Source organism: Austrofundulus limnaeus, unplaced genomic scaffold, assembly GCF_001266775.1.
Source record: "Austrofundulus limnaeus strain Quisiro unplaced genomic scaffold, Austrofundulus_limnaeus-1.0 Scaffold233, whole genome shotgun sequence".
Classification (NCBI taxonomy): domain Eukaryota; kingdom Metazoa; phylum Chordata; class Actinopteri; order Cyprinodontiformes; family Rivulidae; genus Austrofundulus; species Austrofundulus limnaeus.
The window spans coordinates 321,136-342,030 of record NW_013952635.1 but is presented as its reverse complement, the minus strand read 5'-3'; the positions used below and the strand labels follow the sequence as shown (position 1 = coordinate 342,030).

Here is a 20,895-nt window from a genome sequence, read left to right as displayed (position 1 = left end):
GGACCAGGGAGGGTGATTCAACCACTCAACCACTAGAAGTCGCTGAAAACAACAAATCCTACACACTGTGCCTTTAAAAGCAACGTCCTTCTTCTTGTTTGAACATAAAGGTTGGTGTGTTAAATTCCTATATACACAAAAATACATACAATGGTAAAGGGCCCAATATACACGATCCTCAGCCAAAAAGTCTATGCTTTGTCACACGGTTATTTGACATTCATTTCAAGCCAAGCTCTTGGAAAAACYCTCCCACTTGGATAAGCCACACAGAGTCTACACTGCAAAAAATAAAAAAATAAAAAAACAACAACTAAAAGCTAACTCGATATCTGTCATTATTTTGCCCACAAATCTGTCCTGGTAACAGCGCCATAGTTTTTGGCAGACAGACTGCTCAATCAAAGATGCCCGTTTTATTGTCCATCCATGAGTTTTTGTCCGTTTGACTATCTTTATGTCTGCCTCCAGATACAATAGTTGAATTCTGGAAGCAAGTAGTTGAAGCGAAWTGCAGCGTCCAAGCACTTTCAGCAGAAACAAACACACCCACGAACATCAGACCAATCACATAATAATTTCTGATAATGATGGAGTGAAAAATTCTCGCAACAAGACTGATTACTGAAAGATYGTTCTGCACCATAAGTGACTCTCATTGGCTGTACTTTCCAAAGGCTTGTGTTGTAGTGGACTGTCGGCTGCAGCGGTGGGAGGTGGGGGCGGACATAACAGCGTCGACAGCGGCAGAGGAGCAGGGAGGGAGGATGAGGTGGTGGTGATTGAATTTCCTTACAGCCATAAAATTTCCTCTAAATGTCTGTATACATGCAAAATAGGGGAAAGTTTGTGTAATTTACAGACAAGCCGTACAACATTTATACATTCTTGTGTTTCCTAAAAAAAACTTGCAAGAAATGTGTTGGGCGAATATTTCAAGAAGGTGACAATATTAGTGTGAAAGAACACTACATWTAAAATTTTGCACATTATTTAAATAGTTTGCTTCTGTTTTCTCAACTGAGCATTTGTGTTGTATCCAATAATTTACAAAGTGTGCAAATAAATTGGCATTCATCTCCCTCTTGGCAACAGCTTTAAACACACACACCTGTATAATGTAAATTAGGGTTGGGCAATATTGGTAAAAAAAAATATCACTACTAATTGTGGTATTTGGCCGATAACGATTAATTTGACGATTAATCTCCTGGAGTCCCTGGACAGTCTTATGTCCTGGTCACATGACCARTTTAGTGGGTTAGATTTGCTCTCATAAAATCTGTTCCAAATTGTGTCAAAATTACAGACTTCAGGCAATTCATCTATTTTTAAATTGTGTTGATRGATAAGTAAATTAGAGAGCCTTTTATTTTTTAAAGTTCGTCATTTTTGAAGCGGAAAGGAGCACCGAGCGGACTGACTGAAGMAATCTCCAGTCAGTCTGCCTGGTGGTATTAATAGTATTAATCGTCAAGTGCTAAAAACTAATCGATTAATGTTTTTCTGATGATTAATTGAACACCATACTATTATGCCCAACTCKACTATAAATTGAATTATTTTATCTAACAGCAGGTCAGGTATTGTTTGTATTACACAAATAACAGAATACGTTTTGTATTTTTTTTCTAATGATTATGCCAGACACTGTTGCTATACCTGAAGATAATCTGAAGGTTTTGTAAACAGTCTAAGCGTGTCAGTAGGATTTATAATTTCAGACTATACCTTCTAAAATAACAGATGGCTAAAATAAGAGAAGCAATCCTTTTTMTAGACCTCAAGCCAAAGGAAGTCTGAAAATAAATTAAGGGCCTGTTCATTCATGAASAATCTCTGAAAACAGCATGTTTCTATGCTGATTGTGGAAAAGCACACATTTACATGGGTGGTGCAGGAGTTTCCATGTGAGGTCACTAGCTGGCACTATGATGTTTGAATTTAAACAACATGTGAATGCACACAGACATTTCTAATCCAAGCATCAAAACACTTACATCYAAACTGGTGAATGCATGAATGCTTATATGGACCAAGGATAAGGTAGGTTTTCTTCTACATGTTGAAAAATGATGTGAAGCACAAACTGTTCTGTACGATTTTCCATTCTCGTTATTGTTTTTCAACTCATGTGAGTACAGAAAAACTATTGACTGCAGCCGTCCATAGAGTGCCCATGTGATTTCACACTAATGAAAATCTCCACTCAGAGACCTGGATTCAAAAAAGCTTCAACGTAGAAGAAAACAACTGTTGTCGTGTTCGTGAGTGACATAAATGCAGCAGAAAGGCTTTGGTTTCCATTAAAAATGCCATCATGTAAACAGGACCTAACACTGAACAGTTATGTGCTTGTGTAATTTTGCTCTTCTTTTTCTTTCTTACCATTGTTCTCTGCTAAATTTTCTTTTTGTTTACCCTCCTAATCTCTATCTCTTCCACTCTATTTTACACTGTCATTCCATTTTAAAAGGACAACCGTTTCCTGCAGTCACTCTACCTTTACATTGGTATTCTGCTCTCAATTTAGCCAAGAGCCAGGCAGCGGTCTMTGCTTTCAGCAACCAGACAGCACAAAGTACATCAACAGAAAGGGTGAGAAACCTTTAAGAAGTAAAAGAAGTGTCAACATTAAAGAGAAAACCAGAGGAAATGTTCAGACAGTTGACATGTTTACYGAGCTACCGGGTCATCAAGTAGCAAAGAGTATTCATGGAGAAATCCTAATCTTTGGTTTTGTTTCTTTACAGARCAAAATCAACAGTGTGGCAACTCCTCTTGATTAGGGTAGAAATGGAAATCATGACCCTTCTTCAGGGTGGCTCAGGTCACCAAGAAGAGCTGACTGGGATAATTTTGGTGACCTGAACCAAATGATCTAGATCACAGACAAGAGCCACAGACAATAGTCACTAATTATGACTCTGTCTACACTGTTAATCTGCACTACTTTGGATTTCTTTTCCAAGTTTAAAATTTCTTTCTAAATTTTCATCATAATATCAAAGTTAAATGACAATATCAGGTCTGAAATTTGTATATCAGGCTGTGATTGTTGTAGACTTGCTGGCAAAGAACAGGGTGGCTCCAAAATGGGGTTTTCATTTTCCTTGTGTATGTTGCAGTTTGCAGCCCCATTGCTTCAATTAGAACATGTTTTGAAACATTTCTGAATATGTGCAACAGCTGTTTTAGGGGAAATAATGGTGGAATTCTTTTTTCTCAGTTTTTTTACACAGTTCTAAACGGGGTATCTCACTGAGCTGGAATGCATAGTTCACAATTACATCACACTTCCTGCATCCGAGCACTGCTACACCATTGGGGTAGGATAAAGTATCTACAAAATAAAGGCAATGAGCGTTGATGAGTATGGCATTTAAAAGAAAGTCAAGCTGTCTGAAACTACAAGCATTTGTTCCAATCACTTTGAAGAAATTTATTATGTTCATTACATATTTTTAATGCACTACACATCTTGTTTCTCTTCCTAAATGAACTAGGATATGCTTTGATAAACCTTTTTTTTGTGTAATTATCTATTTTTCTGATTAAACTGATTTAGTTGAAGTGCAATCTGTTTTGAATGACATGTCACGATCAGCTCAAACAGACTGCACTTTACTTGATATGATTACTTAATACACACTTTAACACTTAACTCAGAACTCAATCTGTTGTTTCAGGATCTGGTCACGTGGTAGGAAGATACTCTGAATCGATGTGACAGCTTGCCCCTTGGGAGTGTCCATATATGGAAGAATGTGTTTATAATGTGCTGGCTCTCTGAACTTGGGGCCAAAAGCTAAGACTGGAACTGTGTGTATTTTGGTACAGCAGTGATATTGTATGGTAAGTGTTAAACAGACTAAACTTAAACAGTGCTTGATCAAGCCCCATCGGACCCCAAAGTGCTTTACTCTACAGACATTCACCCATTCACACACTGATGGTAGTAAACTACACTGTAGCCACAGCTGCCCTGGGGTGCACTGACRGAGGCAGGGCTGCCATGCACCAGCACCACTGGACCCTCTGACCATCAGTATGGCTTTATTACTTGCATTTAACAAGCAATTCAAATTCTGTATTTGTTTCCTGGGTCTCACTTGCACCAAAGTAAAGAACACATTCTTTTTCCACTTTGTAAGTGGTAAGTGAATATTCCAGATTACTAAAACGTCAACATTGACAACTCAAAAATATATATTACACGCACATGAATGTGTTTTGAACAGTTCACAGGCATTGCTGGTTACGTGTGTTCTACCAAAATGGCGGAATTCCAGTACAACTGGTTTTTGGTCCAATCTAATGGGTACTTTGTATTATTGGTAGATGAGCTCTTGAAAAAAACTCACTCAAAACTGAGGGGGAAAAAACTGTGAATTATTAGTTGCAGTGTCACTGAACTGTGAGCTTATTGTGACAAAGCAACCATTGAGCCATATGGCTGCATTTTGAGTGGTTAGGTTTTGCTAAACTGCAGTCTTGGTTCATACACGTTACTACATTCACTACCACCTTGACTCAGTTTGTACCAATATTGCAGTTTTTCTATTTGTGCATACAAGTAATTTTCAACAACTAGCTGCAAAAAATGTGACCACTGGGTTTTCTGGTTCTTTGGTTCAAAACATTCTCTCAAACTGAAGCTAAAAAATTGTTATTTTTCTTGAAAATTTGTGTTGCAAAATAGCTTCTGACAGTTAAGTACAGTCAAGTAAGATAAACCAGACCAAACAAAGGCAAAAATAAATAAATAAATAAATAAATAAATAAATAAACAAACACCTCTGTGGTTGTATTTTCAATGACACAAAGTGAAAGTGTACATAAATAAATTAGGCTGCCTTGTCATAAATTGACAGAAAGTTTGTACCTCAAGTCAGATTCACCAAGGTATTTTTTTACAACTTTCTAGCTTAAACAAAAACAGTGTTCTAAAATATGTTCTAAACAAAACCACAGCTTGCATGTGGACACGAGATGCAAATGCATCAGAAAATGTCTATTTCTAAAAATATCAAATTATATGAACATTTCCTTTACTCAATATTTAAATGTTTTGATCCAAATCATGCCATTTTTGTGTTTTACTACAGTGACAAACATTGTAAGCTAAATGTTTCGTTTTGGGTTTATTTCCTATTCAGCACTGTAAAGTCTCATCTGGGAACAGCCCCAAAAAATGCAAAACTTCAACTAATCCTTCATCTGGCAGATAACCAGTGGCGATGCAGCTACCTACATCTCTGAACACTAATTGCAAGTTATTTCATCATAGGGGACAAGGTAGGAGATACTGACTGTATTGATTATTCAGAAATCTGTAATGCAATATTCATAGAGCATGGTGATGATAAAGGATGAGGAGCTTTGCCCTAACCACCAACACCCCCCCCCCCCACCGCTCCACCTGGAGTATAAATGATCAAGATGGAGAAAGCCATTCCTGATGGCTACATAGGGAATTAGAGCGTTCATGAATAAGATGGGGGAGACTCAGGCAGATGAAAGCGGGAGAGAGGAGAGAGATAAGTGCAGGAGGAGGAGAGGTAGGACTGTGAAGTGCTGACAGCAGGTAAAGGTGAAAGAGATAAGAGAAGTAAGGGAGTCAACTCCAGAGGAGCGAAGACAGGAGGGAGGTGGAGAGCCCAGACAGTTCTGAGCAGAGAAGGCAGGAGGTAAGTTGGTGAGATTTTGTAGGGTGGGGGAGGAGAAACAAAACAATGGATGCATGTGATTTATTTATTTATTTATTTATTTATTTATGGGGGGGGTGGGGGGGTTGGCACACAGGTATGGAAATGGGATGTGTCATTGGAGGAGAAAGCCGAGGGCATAGAACACAAAAGTAAAGCCAGGTATGAATATGATGGTCGGTTTATACTAAAAAAAACAAATGAACAAGTTAAAGCAGACCTATTTGTGAAACATTTACACCTAATTTCCCTCTGGGATCAATAAAATATTTTTGAATTTGAATTTGAACAGCATTAATGTTACATATTGTTTCTAACTTAAAACTAGCCTTCATCTTAGTGGCTAAAATGCAGAATTTTAAACTCTAGTCTCAGAATATCTGAAAAGAAGAACTTACAGTTTTTAGGTCAGAAAACCTTTAAAGAGCATAAAATACAAGATTAAATACTGAAACAGCTTGATACCTGATTTGAGATAGGTTTTAGAAACCCTCTATCACGTAGCTATGTCGCTACTGGCTCAACACATTATCCACTGAAATTAACAAAAATAAAATAAATTAAAAACCATAACAAAGACGATCATTCTGTTTATTACCTGATTAAGTAAAGAAAATGTCTCTTTACTGTTTAAGAAAGCCAAACCTGCTATGGTTCTAACTGGAACAGAGTTCTGTCTCTTTAAAGGAGGCCTTCTGAGACCAAGGTCAAAGACAGGTGGAACTGTTTATTCCACCTCGAGATGACCACTACACTATTTAAAAGAAACAAAATGCATTTCTGACCCCAACATAGACATTATGTCATTTGTTTGCCAACAATGAAAACACATATTTTCAGTGTTGATGAAACAGAAAACTCTTTGCTATGACCTATTACTACCATTCCATTTTAATACATTACTATAGATCTTACCCCAGTAAAAAAAAAAAAAAAAAGTTAAAAGATTTTTCATTTGCTCCCAATTGAATTGGGTTTATTGTGAACTAACTAGTAAAGCTTATAGTGAAATTTTGGCAAGATAATATTGATAACTTACTGCAAAAGATTTTTAAAAAATCACACCGCTGAGATAAACAGCCATTGAGATGTTTGCATGTGAAATAACAGGAAGTGATGTAAAAGGGGAATGTCTGCATGTGAACAGAGCAGACTAGAGAAAATAATCTGATCTTTCTTTAGATTATTTTGAGACACCATCAAGAGAGAGATGAAACAGAATCAGAGTTCAAATAATGTTTCAAAATATTTCCCCTGTGATGTCACTTCCTGTTTCACTTTGGCTGAGCCCAGTTTAAAAGAAAATAATGCCAGTTATGTGGCAAAATGGTTAAAATTATGAATTATGTCAAGATTCTTAAATATAAAGATATTTTCTTTGACTTTATGTATTTGAAGGATATGTATGTCACAGGCACTTTAAGCTTGGCTCACTCTGTTCAGACTTGAGCTTCTATACTTTTGGTATAATGCGTCACCTTATGGCTATAACAGCTAAACTAATAAACACCACACAATATGGTTCAGATTCCTAACTTTCTTGTTTATGCTAGACTGATTATATTTAAATTAAAAATGCATGATAATAAAATAGTATTCTGTATTTTAATGTTATATCAATACTACTTGTGAATTAATGATGCCAAACATAAACACATATCTCTGTCAACAACTGTTCACAGATTTGTTTCACATTTTGTATGTTATGTCTTTAGGACTAGTTAACATTTATTATTCAATGATCTCATATTTTTCTTCTTTAATATCTGTTCACTGTGACTTTGGCAAAATCCCAAACATAATAAAAATATATATTTATATAAAAAACATTGGAACCAATTTAAGTTACATCAAAATGACCCAAACCCAGGCCTCCCTTGCAAATGAGACTTGTGATCTCAATGGGATGTGCCTGGTTAAATAAAGGTAAACTAAAATAATAATGATGATAATTCCAAAAGCATGGTAAATGGAATCTGTGAGTAAAAACATAAACAAAATTAATAAAATTGACAGATCTCAAGGTAAAAGAATGATTGCTTACAAAAATCTATAAAACAGCTTACCACTTCTCAACATTTCCAATAAAATGCTACACTTATGTTAATTAACAGCAAATATTGAGCATAAACCCCTGAAGCTGAAAACCATGTTTGATTAATTGAAAATATTAAATTATTTCTTGGACATGAACCTCTTGACACCAAACTAGAAACATGTGAGAATTCACAAAAATTAATTTTGATTTTATTAATTTGTGTATTTTATGCATCAAAGGCTGAGAATTAAAAAAACAGGCCCTTAAGCTATTTTCTAAGAGACCCATGCTGTATAACTTTTCCAGGAAATTTCCAACATAGCTTGATATTTGTTGTGAATTGTCCTGGTCATGAGAGGGTTAAATCAGCTATTGATAAACCCTGAGCCACCACAGATCACTGATTCAAACATGACCAAATATTTTATTCCATTTTTTTAGGACAAAAGTGTGTCTAAAACTGCTGAAAATYGCATAGCGTGAACCCACCTTTGGAAGCAGATCTTACAGTTCACATGAAAACAATCCCAGTCAAGCAAGATACACACATTTATCCCTGCCTCATACAAGAAGAATCTAGGTAGAGTTGAGCTAACCATTTTTAATCTCATCTTTAATCTTACACTGTGTTTAGTTACAGATTAGATAACTGTAAAAATGTAGGTCACATTATTCAAATTTAGATAAAAGGCTGTATTCGTGCAGACAATATATTTAAAAAACGCTGACTCAAGTGAAGGAAAACACTAGAAATGTTCAAATAAATTATTAATTTGACTCTGGAATGCAGAGGCACGCATTACAGTTTAATGGCTTACATTATTTCCTTTGTATTTTCAGAACATTTGTGTGGGGAAAAATGTATAAAATGCTCATATTTATTAAAATACTTTAACTATTCAGTGTTTACTCTTTCCTAGTTTCAATACCAGCAATACACCAACTTATCGTTTCCTTGCTTGAGTTCAGACAATAGAAGTAGTTAGCATTAGCAATCCCATGTGCAAAACTTCCACCAACAAAGTGTTTACACACCTGGGAATAATCCAAATCCAATTATACACATGGGAATAATCCAAATCCAATTACACATGGGAATAATCCAAAAGCACAAGAAGTTTTATTTGAGAGTTTCCTTTTCTATCTGAAGAACGACACACTCCCCTGTTGAGTCCAGCCCAAATTAAATAAGCAACCAGCCAAAATACAGCAGGTACAATGAGATGTTCCCTTACCTTCCTTGCAGTACTTGCCCCTATAGCGAGTGTGGGTGCAATCACAGTGAACTTCTCCGTACTGGATTGAACAAAACCCTCCATTGAAGCATGGGTTCTGTTTGGTGCAGAGGTACTCCAGATCACTCTGAATTCCTTGGCTATTTAACAAAGTAGGTGGCGTCTCTCCCACTTTCAGATTGGAGATCAAGCCGTGGAAAGGAGGCTCATACTTCACGGTGCTGGAAGTCAAAGCGGAGAGGCGCACGTCTGGAGGGATTCCACCCACAAACAGGTCGCTGACCACCGCCATCTCCTTCCTCTTCGACTTGACTTCGGCCACTTTTGTCTCCCCGTCCACCATCAGTAAAGTATTGCGAAAGTTGCGGGTGAGCAAGACCATGTGCCAGCGGTCATCGTTGACTCGCGTTTCCAAATGCAAAATAGCTGGCTCGGCACAGTGGATGGCAAAGCGCAACTGGAGTCGTCCACCAGCAATCAGTAGCTCCAAGAAGTCACAGTTGCCACCGTCATCCAGGTAGAGTACCAAGGCTTGGCTGATGTTGGTTTTTAGACTGAAGCTCAGCTCACCCACCGATCCAGCCTCCCAGCGTCCATAGCGAGCATACTGGCCCGGTGCCCCTCCGAATTCCAGCATCTTCACTGTGGTGAGCATGCTGAATAGGGCAACGAGCCACAGGGGCAAACACAGGGCTCTTAACCTCCTGGTCATGATAGAAGTTCTAAAGTTTTCCCTTTTCTCCGTGATCCTTTAATGTTTAATAAACCACGGAGCTAAAGATTAGCTCTACTGTGGATACGAGAATTAGTTTTTAATCACAACTGAAATATATTTTTAGCATAAAGCAATCCCCACAGAAGATCTATTATAATATTTTCGGGCCGAAAAGCAGTTTTGCTTCTGCTGCTCAATACTTCGATTCTCGTCTTTATCCTGACTCCCGTCTTCGTCTCTCCATCAGTCGGTGCCTCTAGGACAGAGAAACAGCAGGGRAGTAAATGAGGGAACTACAGTAATTTCAGCACATCCGTTACTTCGAATGTCTTTTGCTCAAAGTTGTAATGTTTGTCTGTAGAACACGGACTTCTGTGCAATCTCCAGAAAATTTGTCGTTGCCACAAGTTTGGGGGAAAACACTGTAATCTTTAAGAGGAAAAAAAAGCAGAAGAGGACTGTGGCTTCAGCAGTGGCGACAGGTGTCAGGGGTTTATGATGTATCCTGCAGTACACGACGGGTTCATCGTTTAACCATAAACCGCCTCTTCTCCGAATCCTTATGGAGCGTTAAGATTTATGTTTGTATTGGTTCCATGGTTATAGTGGCAGCTGGCAACCTGAAAAAGAGAAAATAAAACAATCAGTGCAATAAATTACATGGAAATATCTTCTAGAAAATGTATTATCTACAACACAAATTACTGCCTAAGGAAAATGTGAATTGTCTTGGCTGATTTCACATGGTATTTATTTCTCTCTCCGGTTTCCATCTACTGTAATTTCAGATGCCATGTATGACGTGTAACAAACATTATCCAGTTTTCAGATAAAAGCTAACTCTTCTAATAGATAAATATAGAGTTGTATTTTAGTATTGTTTTTCTCAGTATATTCCTAAAGAGAAAAAAAAAACAAGGCTTGAGTCAAAGAAATTAATTCAACTAGTTGCTTCAATTCTAAGCAAATAAGGTACCCAACATCAACAGAATTGCTTCTCAGACACTAAGCTGTCAAGGATCCATGTTTTGGCACAAACATAATATATATTTGTCAATCAGGCCCTTTCAATGCACTGCACACACATTCTACAGACATGCATTTGCAAACACGCACATCATTAAATCAAATGTGACTTCGGAGCCGAGTGCTGCAAAGTCAATAGCAATGTGAATAGCTGATCTTGACCCTGGGGCTCGACCTAATCCCCAACCATTAAATCTTGAGTGAGATTTAATTTCCACCACAGACATTCTACAATTAAAGCGAGGCTCTGCTCAGACGCTATTATGCTATCACGCCTCGCTTCAATGTGACAACAGCGATGGAGCTGCAGCACACAAGAAAGGGAGGGGAAAGAATCAAAGAAATGTTTGGCATCGAAAGGGAAAGACTTGGGAGAACATAGTGGATAAATGTTTGAAATAAAGAGGAATGATAATATTTTTTGAGAGGAATAATAATAATAATATAAAGCCCATTTTGTTTAGACTGTTGTTTTCGGTAAAGAAGAAAAAGAGTGTTGCTTACAGGTGGAGTTTCTGTTAAAGCTAAAGTGCACAATAGAGATCTGGGCTTTTTATTGTTCCAAAAACACACACACAAAACCAGCACATGTGCAATATTCAACAACTTAACATTTCTTTACAGCAAAAATACAGTGCCTGGAGTTTGACAAACCCTAGACAAGATTTAATCTTAATTTATGTCAACAATGACTCTTTGCTACTTTCCCATAAGGCTAAGTCTGTTGAGGATTCAAGGCAACAGTTTCATCTGCTGAGGCTTGTAACTCCTTGTGACTTAGAGTGATCACAGGTGTGCTGGTGGTTCCACTTACTATTCTCACTCTTTGTGAGGACACCCTGCTCTTGGTAGAATTACATATATCCCATATTCCCTCCATTTCTTGATGGTGATTGATTTGCCAGAACGCCTTGTGATGTTTAAGACTTTTTACATCCATCCCCGGACTTGTACTTTTCATTCTCTCCTCTGAGTAAATTAGGACAATCTTTTTGTTGGTCAGGGTGTATCCAGCCTCTCACACAGTGACTGCTGGACATGGGCACCAATGACCACTGTGACATGGAAAGAAAGAAGCATTTTTCGCATCCCAGTGTGGAGTGGAGGCAGCTGCGGGTGCTTCACCTACCTTACCCAGTTTCTTTCTGCCAGTCAGGATTCAAATCTGTGACTTCCCAATTACATGCTTGTCTTCTCTAGCCTCTTTATGGACGGATGTATATATTTATTTAATTGGTATTCCTCAATAGAATTTTGGTTTTACTTTGAAATCAAAACTGTTTTTTTTTTAGATTTCTTTTTATGTTTTTGTTTTTGAAAGAACATCAACTTTTATTGACCATGACTTTTTTACAACAGCACTAAAGCATAAACTGTTCAAGGGGGTGAATACTTTTTGTAGGCACTTTATGATAGGCCGTGTCAGCAGATTTATCACAATACAATAGATGAATTTGTTTGAATGACGATAGGATGCTTCTCGACTTCACAAAGTCTGCCATGATACGAATCAAATCAATTCACAAATTTACGATTCGTATCAAACACAATGATTGTATTAAATGTGCATATATCAATCTACATCAAGCATATGATGACTATATAGATCGATGTTTTCATTTTGCCTTGATGTAATTGAATCAATTATCATTTAATCTGTATACGGATATGGATTGATGTATTGTTACATCTCGATTAGGCATATCACATGGATGCAATTTTTTTTCTATTTCTTGGCATTCATTCCCCTAACAAAACAAATCATTATTAACTTGAAAAGTTAATTTAAATCAGACATTTCATTTGCCCATAGAAGATGAAGCAAATAAATAACTTTCTTAATGCTGCCAAACTCTGGCAGTACAGATTATACTGCTTGTGGTTGTGATTCAGTAGAAGCAATGTTTACACCAAAAGAAGCAATAAATAAATAAATAAATAAATAAATAAATAAAAATCATGTTTGACCTTCACTGGGTCAGAATTTCTTCCTGTTCTGTTAAACTGCACTGGCTCTATTAAGCTTTCACTTTTTATTTTTATTTTTTAGATTTATTCGACCTGATAACAATAACTTTCTAAAAGTAAATTTTGTGTGCACATCTATCCTGATAAGCCAAACGACCTTAAAAAAACACAAAATTGCTATAACTTTGTCAATTTTAAAGATATTTACCTACACTTCGACATGGTAGCAGTTTAGACTGATCAACAACACATTCTGAGACAACAGATCTTTTTTTAATGATTCAATAATATTTAGACAGGTAATCTGATTGAGACAGGTAGTAAAAGAGACTTGTCAAACATAGATTTGCTATTAACTATAGATCAACTCTGTTAGCAAAATATCTCATGACTCACTGGGCATATTTTAATTAAAATGTGAAATATTCTTTGGATGTGCATCTACACCTGATTTCCTTTAAGAGTAATGTGGCTGCCACATTTAATCAGAATTAAGCATCATAAAAATTGCTATAACACTTTTAAATTTACAGATATTAAGCTAAAATCTGACAGGGTAGTGAGTGAAAGCCATTCTCAACACATACTCTGATTGGTACATCTCACATTACTACAGTTGGCCTGTGGCTTAGGCAATGTAGGCAAATTAAGTGCATCGTTTATTTAGGGGGCACCACAAATGGGGGAAAAATTAATATTTTATAACTTTTCATTAACCTGGTGAAAACCAGCCCCTTGTTCTACACTTGGCTTCATTCAGATGGTCAGAAACCTCAGCTATTGAGAAGTGATTGCTTGCTGGAGGTGTGGACTCTGTTGAAGTTTAAATTGATCAGATCTGATTTATCTAATCGCTAACGTTTGGCTGTGACGTATGTAGTGAATCAGCTCAACCATGAAGGACGCTAAGGTAAGAAGCTAACTGGAAATTGTGTGCGCTGTAAACTACCATCTGCAACTGGGAAGATGGAAGTACCAAGCTGAACAAAGTGGCTGTAAATGAGTGCTGCAGGCTTTGTGAGACAAATTTAACTTAATTTGGAAGCCTTGTCAACATGGACTGGCTTCATTCACTTCCTCCACTGCCATTGCTAAACTTTTTTCATGTTTTTTTTTTTTCACGTGTATTCCGCTGAGTCTGTGAATACTAGTTACGAACACCAGACTCTTCTGGTCATCGGCGAGCAGCACCAATTACAGGTGACAAGTGACTTCCACCACACACACAACATTCCAGACGAGATAGCAAGACCACCTGGCTCCCCGTGGATTGTTATCAGGACCAGGAGGTGGCAGAGATGGAGAAGGGAGAGGAAGCAGAAGCGGGGTCGTAGTTCTAGTGTCATGCTAAGGCTAAGATCACAGCCTCACAAGCCACCTCTACCAAGCCTCTATCTCTCCAACACAAGATCCCTGGTGCATAAAATGGATTACTTGAACTTGCAACTCACTGGCAAATGCTATGTTCGTGACTGTTGTGTTCTGATTATCACAGAAATCTAGTTTCACCATACCATACCCAATGCTGGCATGCAGCTAGCAGGCCGTACTGTGCTACGCGGGGACAGGACTGTGGACTCCGGTAAGAGCAGGGGTGGGGGGCTCTGTATTTACGTGCATAAGAATTGGTGCAATAATGGGACAATCATAGCAAAACACTGTTCCCCAGACATCGAGTCTGTGAGGTGCCGACCTTTCTTCCTACTGAGGGAGCTAACAGTAGTGATAGTCATTGCTGTGTACGGTATTTACCACCAGATGCTAATGTAATCATGGCACTCTTCCTCCTCCTGAACACCATTAATGAACAGCAGCGGCTGCACCCCGACGGTGTTCACATCATTGAGGAGATTTTAATTAGGCTAAAGACTGTACTCCCCAAATTTTACCAGCATGTCAAGTGTTCTACTAGAGGGGACACTTTGGATCATGTGTATTCAAACATCAAACATACATACAGAGCCAACCCCTCCTCCACCTCGGGCAGTCAGACCATCTTTCTCTCCTGCTCTCTCCATCTTACACCCCCCTCAGATGCAGCACAAGGCCCATCATAAAGACTGCTACAACTTGGCCTGTAAATGCTCTCAGTGAACTACAGGACTGTTTTTAACAAACTGGCTGGGGCCTATTCGAACATCAGGAGCTGGAGAAGTACACAGAAACGGTTCTGGACTGCATCAAGTTCTGCATTGGAAATGTGATGGAGGAAAAATCCATCCGGGTTTATCCAAATCAGAAACCCTGGATGACCACGTTCGTACACTCCTCAAAGCCTGTGATGGTGCCTTCAGGTCAGGTGACAGAGCTCTTTACTGAGCTGCCTGAGCCAGCCTGAAGAAAGGCATAAAATCTGCTAAGGCTGACCACAAGAGGAGCATAGAGTCCCAACTGTCCAGCAACAACTCATGGGAGGTGCGGAAGGGCATACAGAACATCACTGATTTCAGTGGCTGTGATGTGACTACAGGCCAGAGTGCACAAATAGCAGAGGAGTTAAATTGCTTCTTTGCATGATTTGAAGCACCATAGCAGCTCACCTCTGATCCAGCCCTGCCCCCTCCCCCACCTGGTTCATGCGCCACTCGTCTCATTATAGGGGAGCATGATGTTAGGCAGATGTTCCTAGTGGTGAATCCCAGGAAAGCTACTGGCCCGAGAGAGTACATGGTAAGGTGCTCAGTGCTTGTGCCCCCCAGCTTGCCCCCACCTTCACCAAAATTTTCAACCTCTCCCTGGCCCAGGCAGTCATCCCACCCTGTTTTAAATCAGCAACCATCATCCCTGTGCCAAAGAAATCCACCATAACCAGCCTGAATGATTATCAACCAGTGGCCTATACTCCGATAATCATGAAATGCTTTGAGAGACTGGTTCTTCAGCACATCAAGGATTATCTCCCTCCAAACTTTGACCCCCACCAGTTTGCATCCCGGACAAATAGATCCACAGAAGATGCTATTGCAATAGCTCTTCACACTGCACTGAGCCACCTGGAACAGCAGCACAGCTACGTGTGAACGCTCTTTGTGGATTACAGCTCTGCTTTCAATACTTTCATCCCAGACATTCTTTTTACTTTTTTTTTTTTTGATGGCCTCCCTTCTCCCGCTTTAGCCATCCCAGACATTCTGATAACCATCTCAAGAGTCTTGGCCTCCTACCACTCACATGCACCTGAATAAAAGACTTTCTCACCAACTGGCCCCAAGCTGTGAGACTTGACCCCCAACTCTCCTCCACCCAGATGCTGAGCACCGGCTCCCCAAACGGCTGTGTGCTGAGCCCCCTGCTGTACTGTCTACACCCACGACTGCAGCCCGGCACACAACAACAACCTCATCGTCAAGTTTTCTGATGACACCACAGTGGTTGGACTCAGATCCGAGGGAAACAAGGCAGCTTACAGACAGGAGATCCTGGAGCTGACTTCCTGGTCTTCAAGGAATAACCTGACCCAAAACACCAAAAAAAATAAAAAATAAAAAATAAAAAAACCAAGGAGGTCATTGTTGACTTCTGGAAAGTCAGTAGCAATCTGGGCCCCCTCTACATCAATGGTGTGTGTGTAGAGAGAGTCCATACTTTCCGCTTTCTGGGCATCCATATCACTGCCAACCTCACCTGGACTGAGAATATCACAGCGGTCATCAAGAAGACTCAGCAGAGGCTACACTTCCTGAGAGTCTTTAGGAAGCACAACCTGAACTCCAACTTGCTGCTGACCTTCTACAGATCATCAATACAGAGCCTGCTAACATACTGTGTCACAGTATGGGACGGCAGCTGCACCCTGGCGAACAGGGAGAGGCCCCAGAGAGTAGTCAAGACAGCTCAGAAGATTACTGGCTGCCCTCTCCCCTACCTCATGGACATTTAGTCATCACGCTGCCTCGGTAGAGCTGAGCAGATCATCAAGGACAGCTCCCACCCAGGCTCCGAACTGTTTGACTTGTTGCCCTCAGGAAAGCGCTACAGGTGCACCAGAACAAGAACAAACAGATTCAAGAACAGCTTTTTCCTGAAAGCCATCACCATACTGAACTCTCACATGCACTGACTTTTGACTTACAATCAGTGAGGAACTCACGTACTGTGAAATAAATACGTCTGTGGGACACATGCAACTTTATTTTGTAATGATCACCTGCAATACCAGCATAATCCATATACCTCAATATACACAATGTGCAATAATGTCGTTTGACTTTCTTCTACTTTAGTTTCACATTTACAACTGACTCTCATTGTGCTTTTTTTATTGGTTTTAATTGTTGCATATGTGTAGGTGAATATACTGTATACTGTATATATGCATAGATATATGGGCAAATTTTAGCAAATTTTATCCTGTTACTCTATTATTTTCTATTTATTTTAATGTGTATTTGCACTACTGTGGGAGTGACTAATCTTGTTATGCATGCGTGTAATGACAATAAAGGCATTATTTTCTATTTTATTCTATTCTATAATACTGCAGTACCAAACAAAGGTTTTAGCTGGATATCAAACCACATAAATTCTTCCGTGAAAATAAACAAGAGCTTTCTTATTTGCGGTGGTCAGTTACGCTACAACAAAGCTTGAGAGAAATCACTTGAGAAGCAATTTATACCTTGACCCGTCTTCTTGTTCTTGTCCTCAGAATAACTCGACAGTCATGTGAGCCACCATCGACCCATTTCTTTTCCCTTTACCCCATGGGAAACGTTGACATAGTCTTGACAGAAACATTGCTCCAAAGAGTCTTTGGCTACACGTACATCTGCAGTGCAAAGTGTCCTATTTAGTTTGACTGAAACTTTATAGCTTGTAACAACAACAACAAAACAAAACTTTTGTTTTCTTCATATTCACTCTTTCATAAGACATAAAAATGTCAGCATTTTAGAAAATAAAAAAAACTACTGGAAATAATAAAAAACTGTTAAAATGAAAAGACACATTGTCCTTGTCCTTTATTAATAACATGACTTTAATAGTGGTCATGAAAGTCTTTTGGATAAATGTAACTTTATTTTTTATGGAAATAAATGTGAGATTCATATGTGTGTGGTTTGGAAGAGTATTGAGGAATTTATTCTCTGCTTTTCTGTTGTGGAGAAATTAGCGTTTTGTGTGCATGCACACATTTCAGTATGTCTTGGCATAAATGTGTTTTCATTTTTAATCCCATCTCTTGCAAAGCTCCGCCTTGGCCCCAGGTCTGCAGGATCCCCACAGACCCAAGTACACCTGTTGTATGGATCAGCGCCAGGCTTTCATCTTCCTCCTTCTGCAAACATTCACTTTGCAGACAATCTGATGAAGTCTGCTTTGAATAATTCACTGCACATCAGTGCTAAACAGAGTTCACTGTTGTGCATTTTATTCTTCCAAAGCCGGACACTATTTGGACTTTGTAAATATGATAATGAAACACTTTTCAAGTATCATTAGAAACGGCTAATTCAACTCAAACATTTGCACAGTAAAATCATCCAGACAAATGGTAATCGAGGTGTGGCTCACAAAATATTTGCATGCACAGTGAATGTTCCTCCTCAACAGCTTGCACATGAAAATAAATAGGCACTTACACAGCATACAAGAGTCAAGCGGAGGCTATCAATCCTGGCCTCTGTGAATCTCACAAGCTTACCATCAGTCAACATGAAGCTGCTGCTGGTGAGCTTTAATTAACCACAGCAGCAGGTGGAGCCAAGTTTAATATTTCTGATAAAGATGGAAAACAAGCTTTAGCCATTAAATTCATTAATTAACTAAAAAGGGGGACTAGTAGAATTCAGCAAAAATAAACTTAATTGTGTGAAAGCTAATTCTGCGTTTACACATTTTTTTCTGTTTATCTTAAATTATTTTTTAACATGTATCTAATTCTTTACACCAGTGGTTCCCAAACTTTTTATCTTCTGACCCACAAAATATTCATTGCAAAAACGTGTGACCCCAAATATTACTGGTCTGAGTACACAAACTTTGTTAATAACCCTAAAAACAAAGGCTACACAAATATAAATACTTATTTATACTTATTTTGTGTTTCTGTAATAATTATAGGGAAAATATTAAATCACCATTTATTTTATTACACTTTAAATTGTTTTCTGAAGTGCAGTGGTTCCCAAACGTTTCAGCTTTTGACCCACAAAATAACAGTTGTGGGCACAGGTCTCTGCTACTATTTGCATACAAACATGCATCTCAGCAACTATTTTTGGATGATAAACATTTATATCAGGTCAACTAAACATGGGCATAGTAACAATATTTATTATTCTACATTTATACATTTTAGGCAAATAAGGCAAAAATGTAATTGATTTAGAAAATCTTTTCAGGACCCCACCTTGATGTTTCAGGACCCCACTTTGGGTCCTGACCCCAACTTTGTGAGCCACTGCTTTACACTATGCTATTTTACTAAGATATATGATTTTTCTATTTATTTATTTTATGCCTTACTTTCAAATACATTCACTGCCTCAGTATGGGGTGCCAATTGTAAAATAAATGTTAAAAAAAGTCTTCAACACATTTTCATTTTTAGCTCACTTTCTGAGTGTTCAAACATTCCTGCAAACATTCCATTGTTATTTAGCTTAGTGTTCCTACATTTTGCTATTTTTTTCCTTAATGTTAATATTAAAAACTATACTACATCATAAATGTAAATATAAAAGTTAAATAAATGTTGAAGTTTATTTTTAAATATTTCGGAATGGAACGCAGCCTTTGCCGTTAGTACTCGGCTCATATTAGGGCGTCACCATCTTACAACATCAACCGCTAACGCTGCTAATGCTGCTAACGCTTCTCTACAAAACATCAAATTTGCAGTGTCCAAACTGCACTTCAAACTGCCTGACCACATGTACCGTACGTATTGTTTTTTTTTCCAAACACATTTTCAATAGTGATGTGAAGTTCACGAACGATCCGAATCTTTTGAACGGCTCTTTACAACGAATGATAGGAGCTGAGTGGCGGGCAGTAACAAGGCATTTGTAGTTTTATTTATTTTGCTCCTCATATAATCTTTATTGTTTCATCCTTAAATTGCTCCTGCTTTGCCTTTTCACAGAAAACAGGCAGAGCAGTGGAGTACAGAAGCTCACGGTAAAGGGGGAAAGGGGTTTCTGCTTGACAAAACACATAGTTCCGCCCACGTAATGTGACAACGTCATCATGTCGCTGTACATTATGATGTATTTCCCTACATGATGGCGTAACTTGTTCAAAACTGAACATCTCTTTTGAATGGCTCTATGAAACAAACGGCTCCCCAAGATCCGGATCCCTTCAAAGAGCCATTTATCCCATCATTAATTTTTAATTTAGATTTTAAATAATATCTTCAGCAGCATTAGCAGCRTTTATTGTTAGCTAACCAGGATGATGTCATCACCCTGCAACCAACGTCAACGCCAGCCGTTGCTAGCCACTACTAAACACTGCTAATGCTTCTAGTGCTGCTGAAGATAGCATTCAAAATCTAAATTGGATGATGACAACCTAACATGAGCTGAGCACCATTGACCAAGGCTATAATCCATTCTGAAAAAACAAATAAATAAATAAACGTAAACTTCAGCATTTAACATATATATTTAGATTTACATCTTTAAATTTAGGATTTATTATTTAAATTTAACATTTAGTAAAAATGATCAAAATACAATAACAGTGAGCTAAATAACAAGAAAATGTTAGTGGAATTTTTTTAACACCCAAAAGTGTTAATAATGAATTTTTTTAACATTTTATTTTACACTTAGTGACAAAAAAACATTTTATATTTTTTAGTTGTTAGAACCATCTGTTCTGCTATAATTAGCATTTAGCTAGTCTTTTTGCTACTTTTAGCTATCCTTTTGATATTCTTTGCTACCCTTTTGATACTAAATTTTTGCCTTTTTTTTTTGTTCTAGCCAACGTTTTGTTCAGTTTAGCAAATGTCTGCTTCATTTAGCTTTTCACTTTCAGCTTCTTCAGCAATTTTTAACCAAGCCTATCAGGATTTCAAGGTGAGTCAAAGAATGTGCGGATTTGGTACAAAACATACAACAGAGAAGCAAAGTCAAAAAATAATTTCTTTTATTTACAGGTGATGGGATGTCGAGGGATCGGGAATGCTGAAAAGGAAGGAGTCCAGGTGAGTTCTTGCAGGTAAGTATTTTTGAATTGTAATCAGGAGGTAAG

The 20,895-nt window shown here is 38.2% G+C and overlaps 1 protein-coding gene across 1 annotated transcript in view; it reads right to left on the bottom strand.

The window, feature by feature from the left end:
• LOC106525548 (neurexin-2) overlaps window positions 1–20,895 on the bottom strand; it is a gene marked incomplete at its 3' end in the record, with an annotated part of 638,625 nt that overhangs the window by 460,997 nt on the left and 156,733 nt on the right. Inside the window, 1 exon segment of the mRNA XM_014019826.1 lies at window positions 8,982–10,316. Within this exon segment, the coding sequence (XP_013875280.1) occupies window positions 8,982–9,693 (712 nt within the window).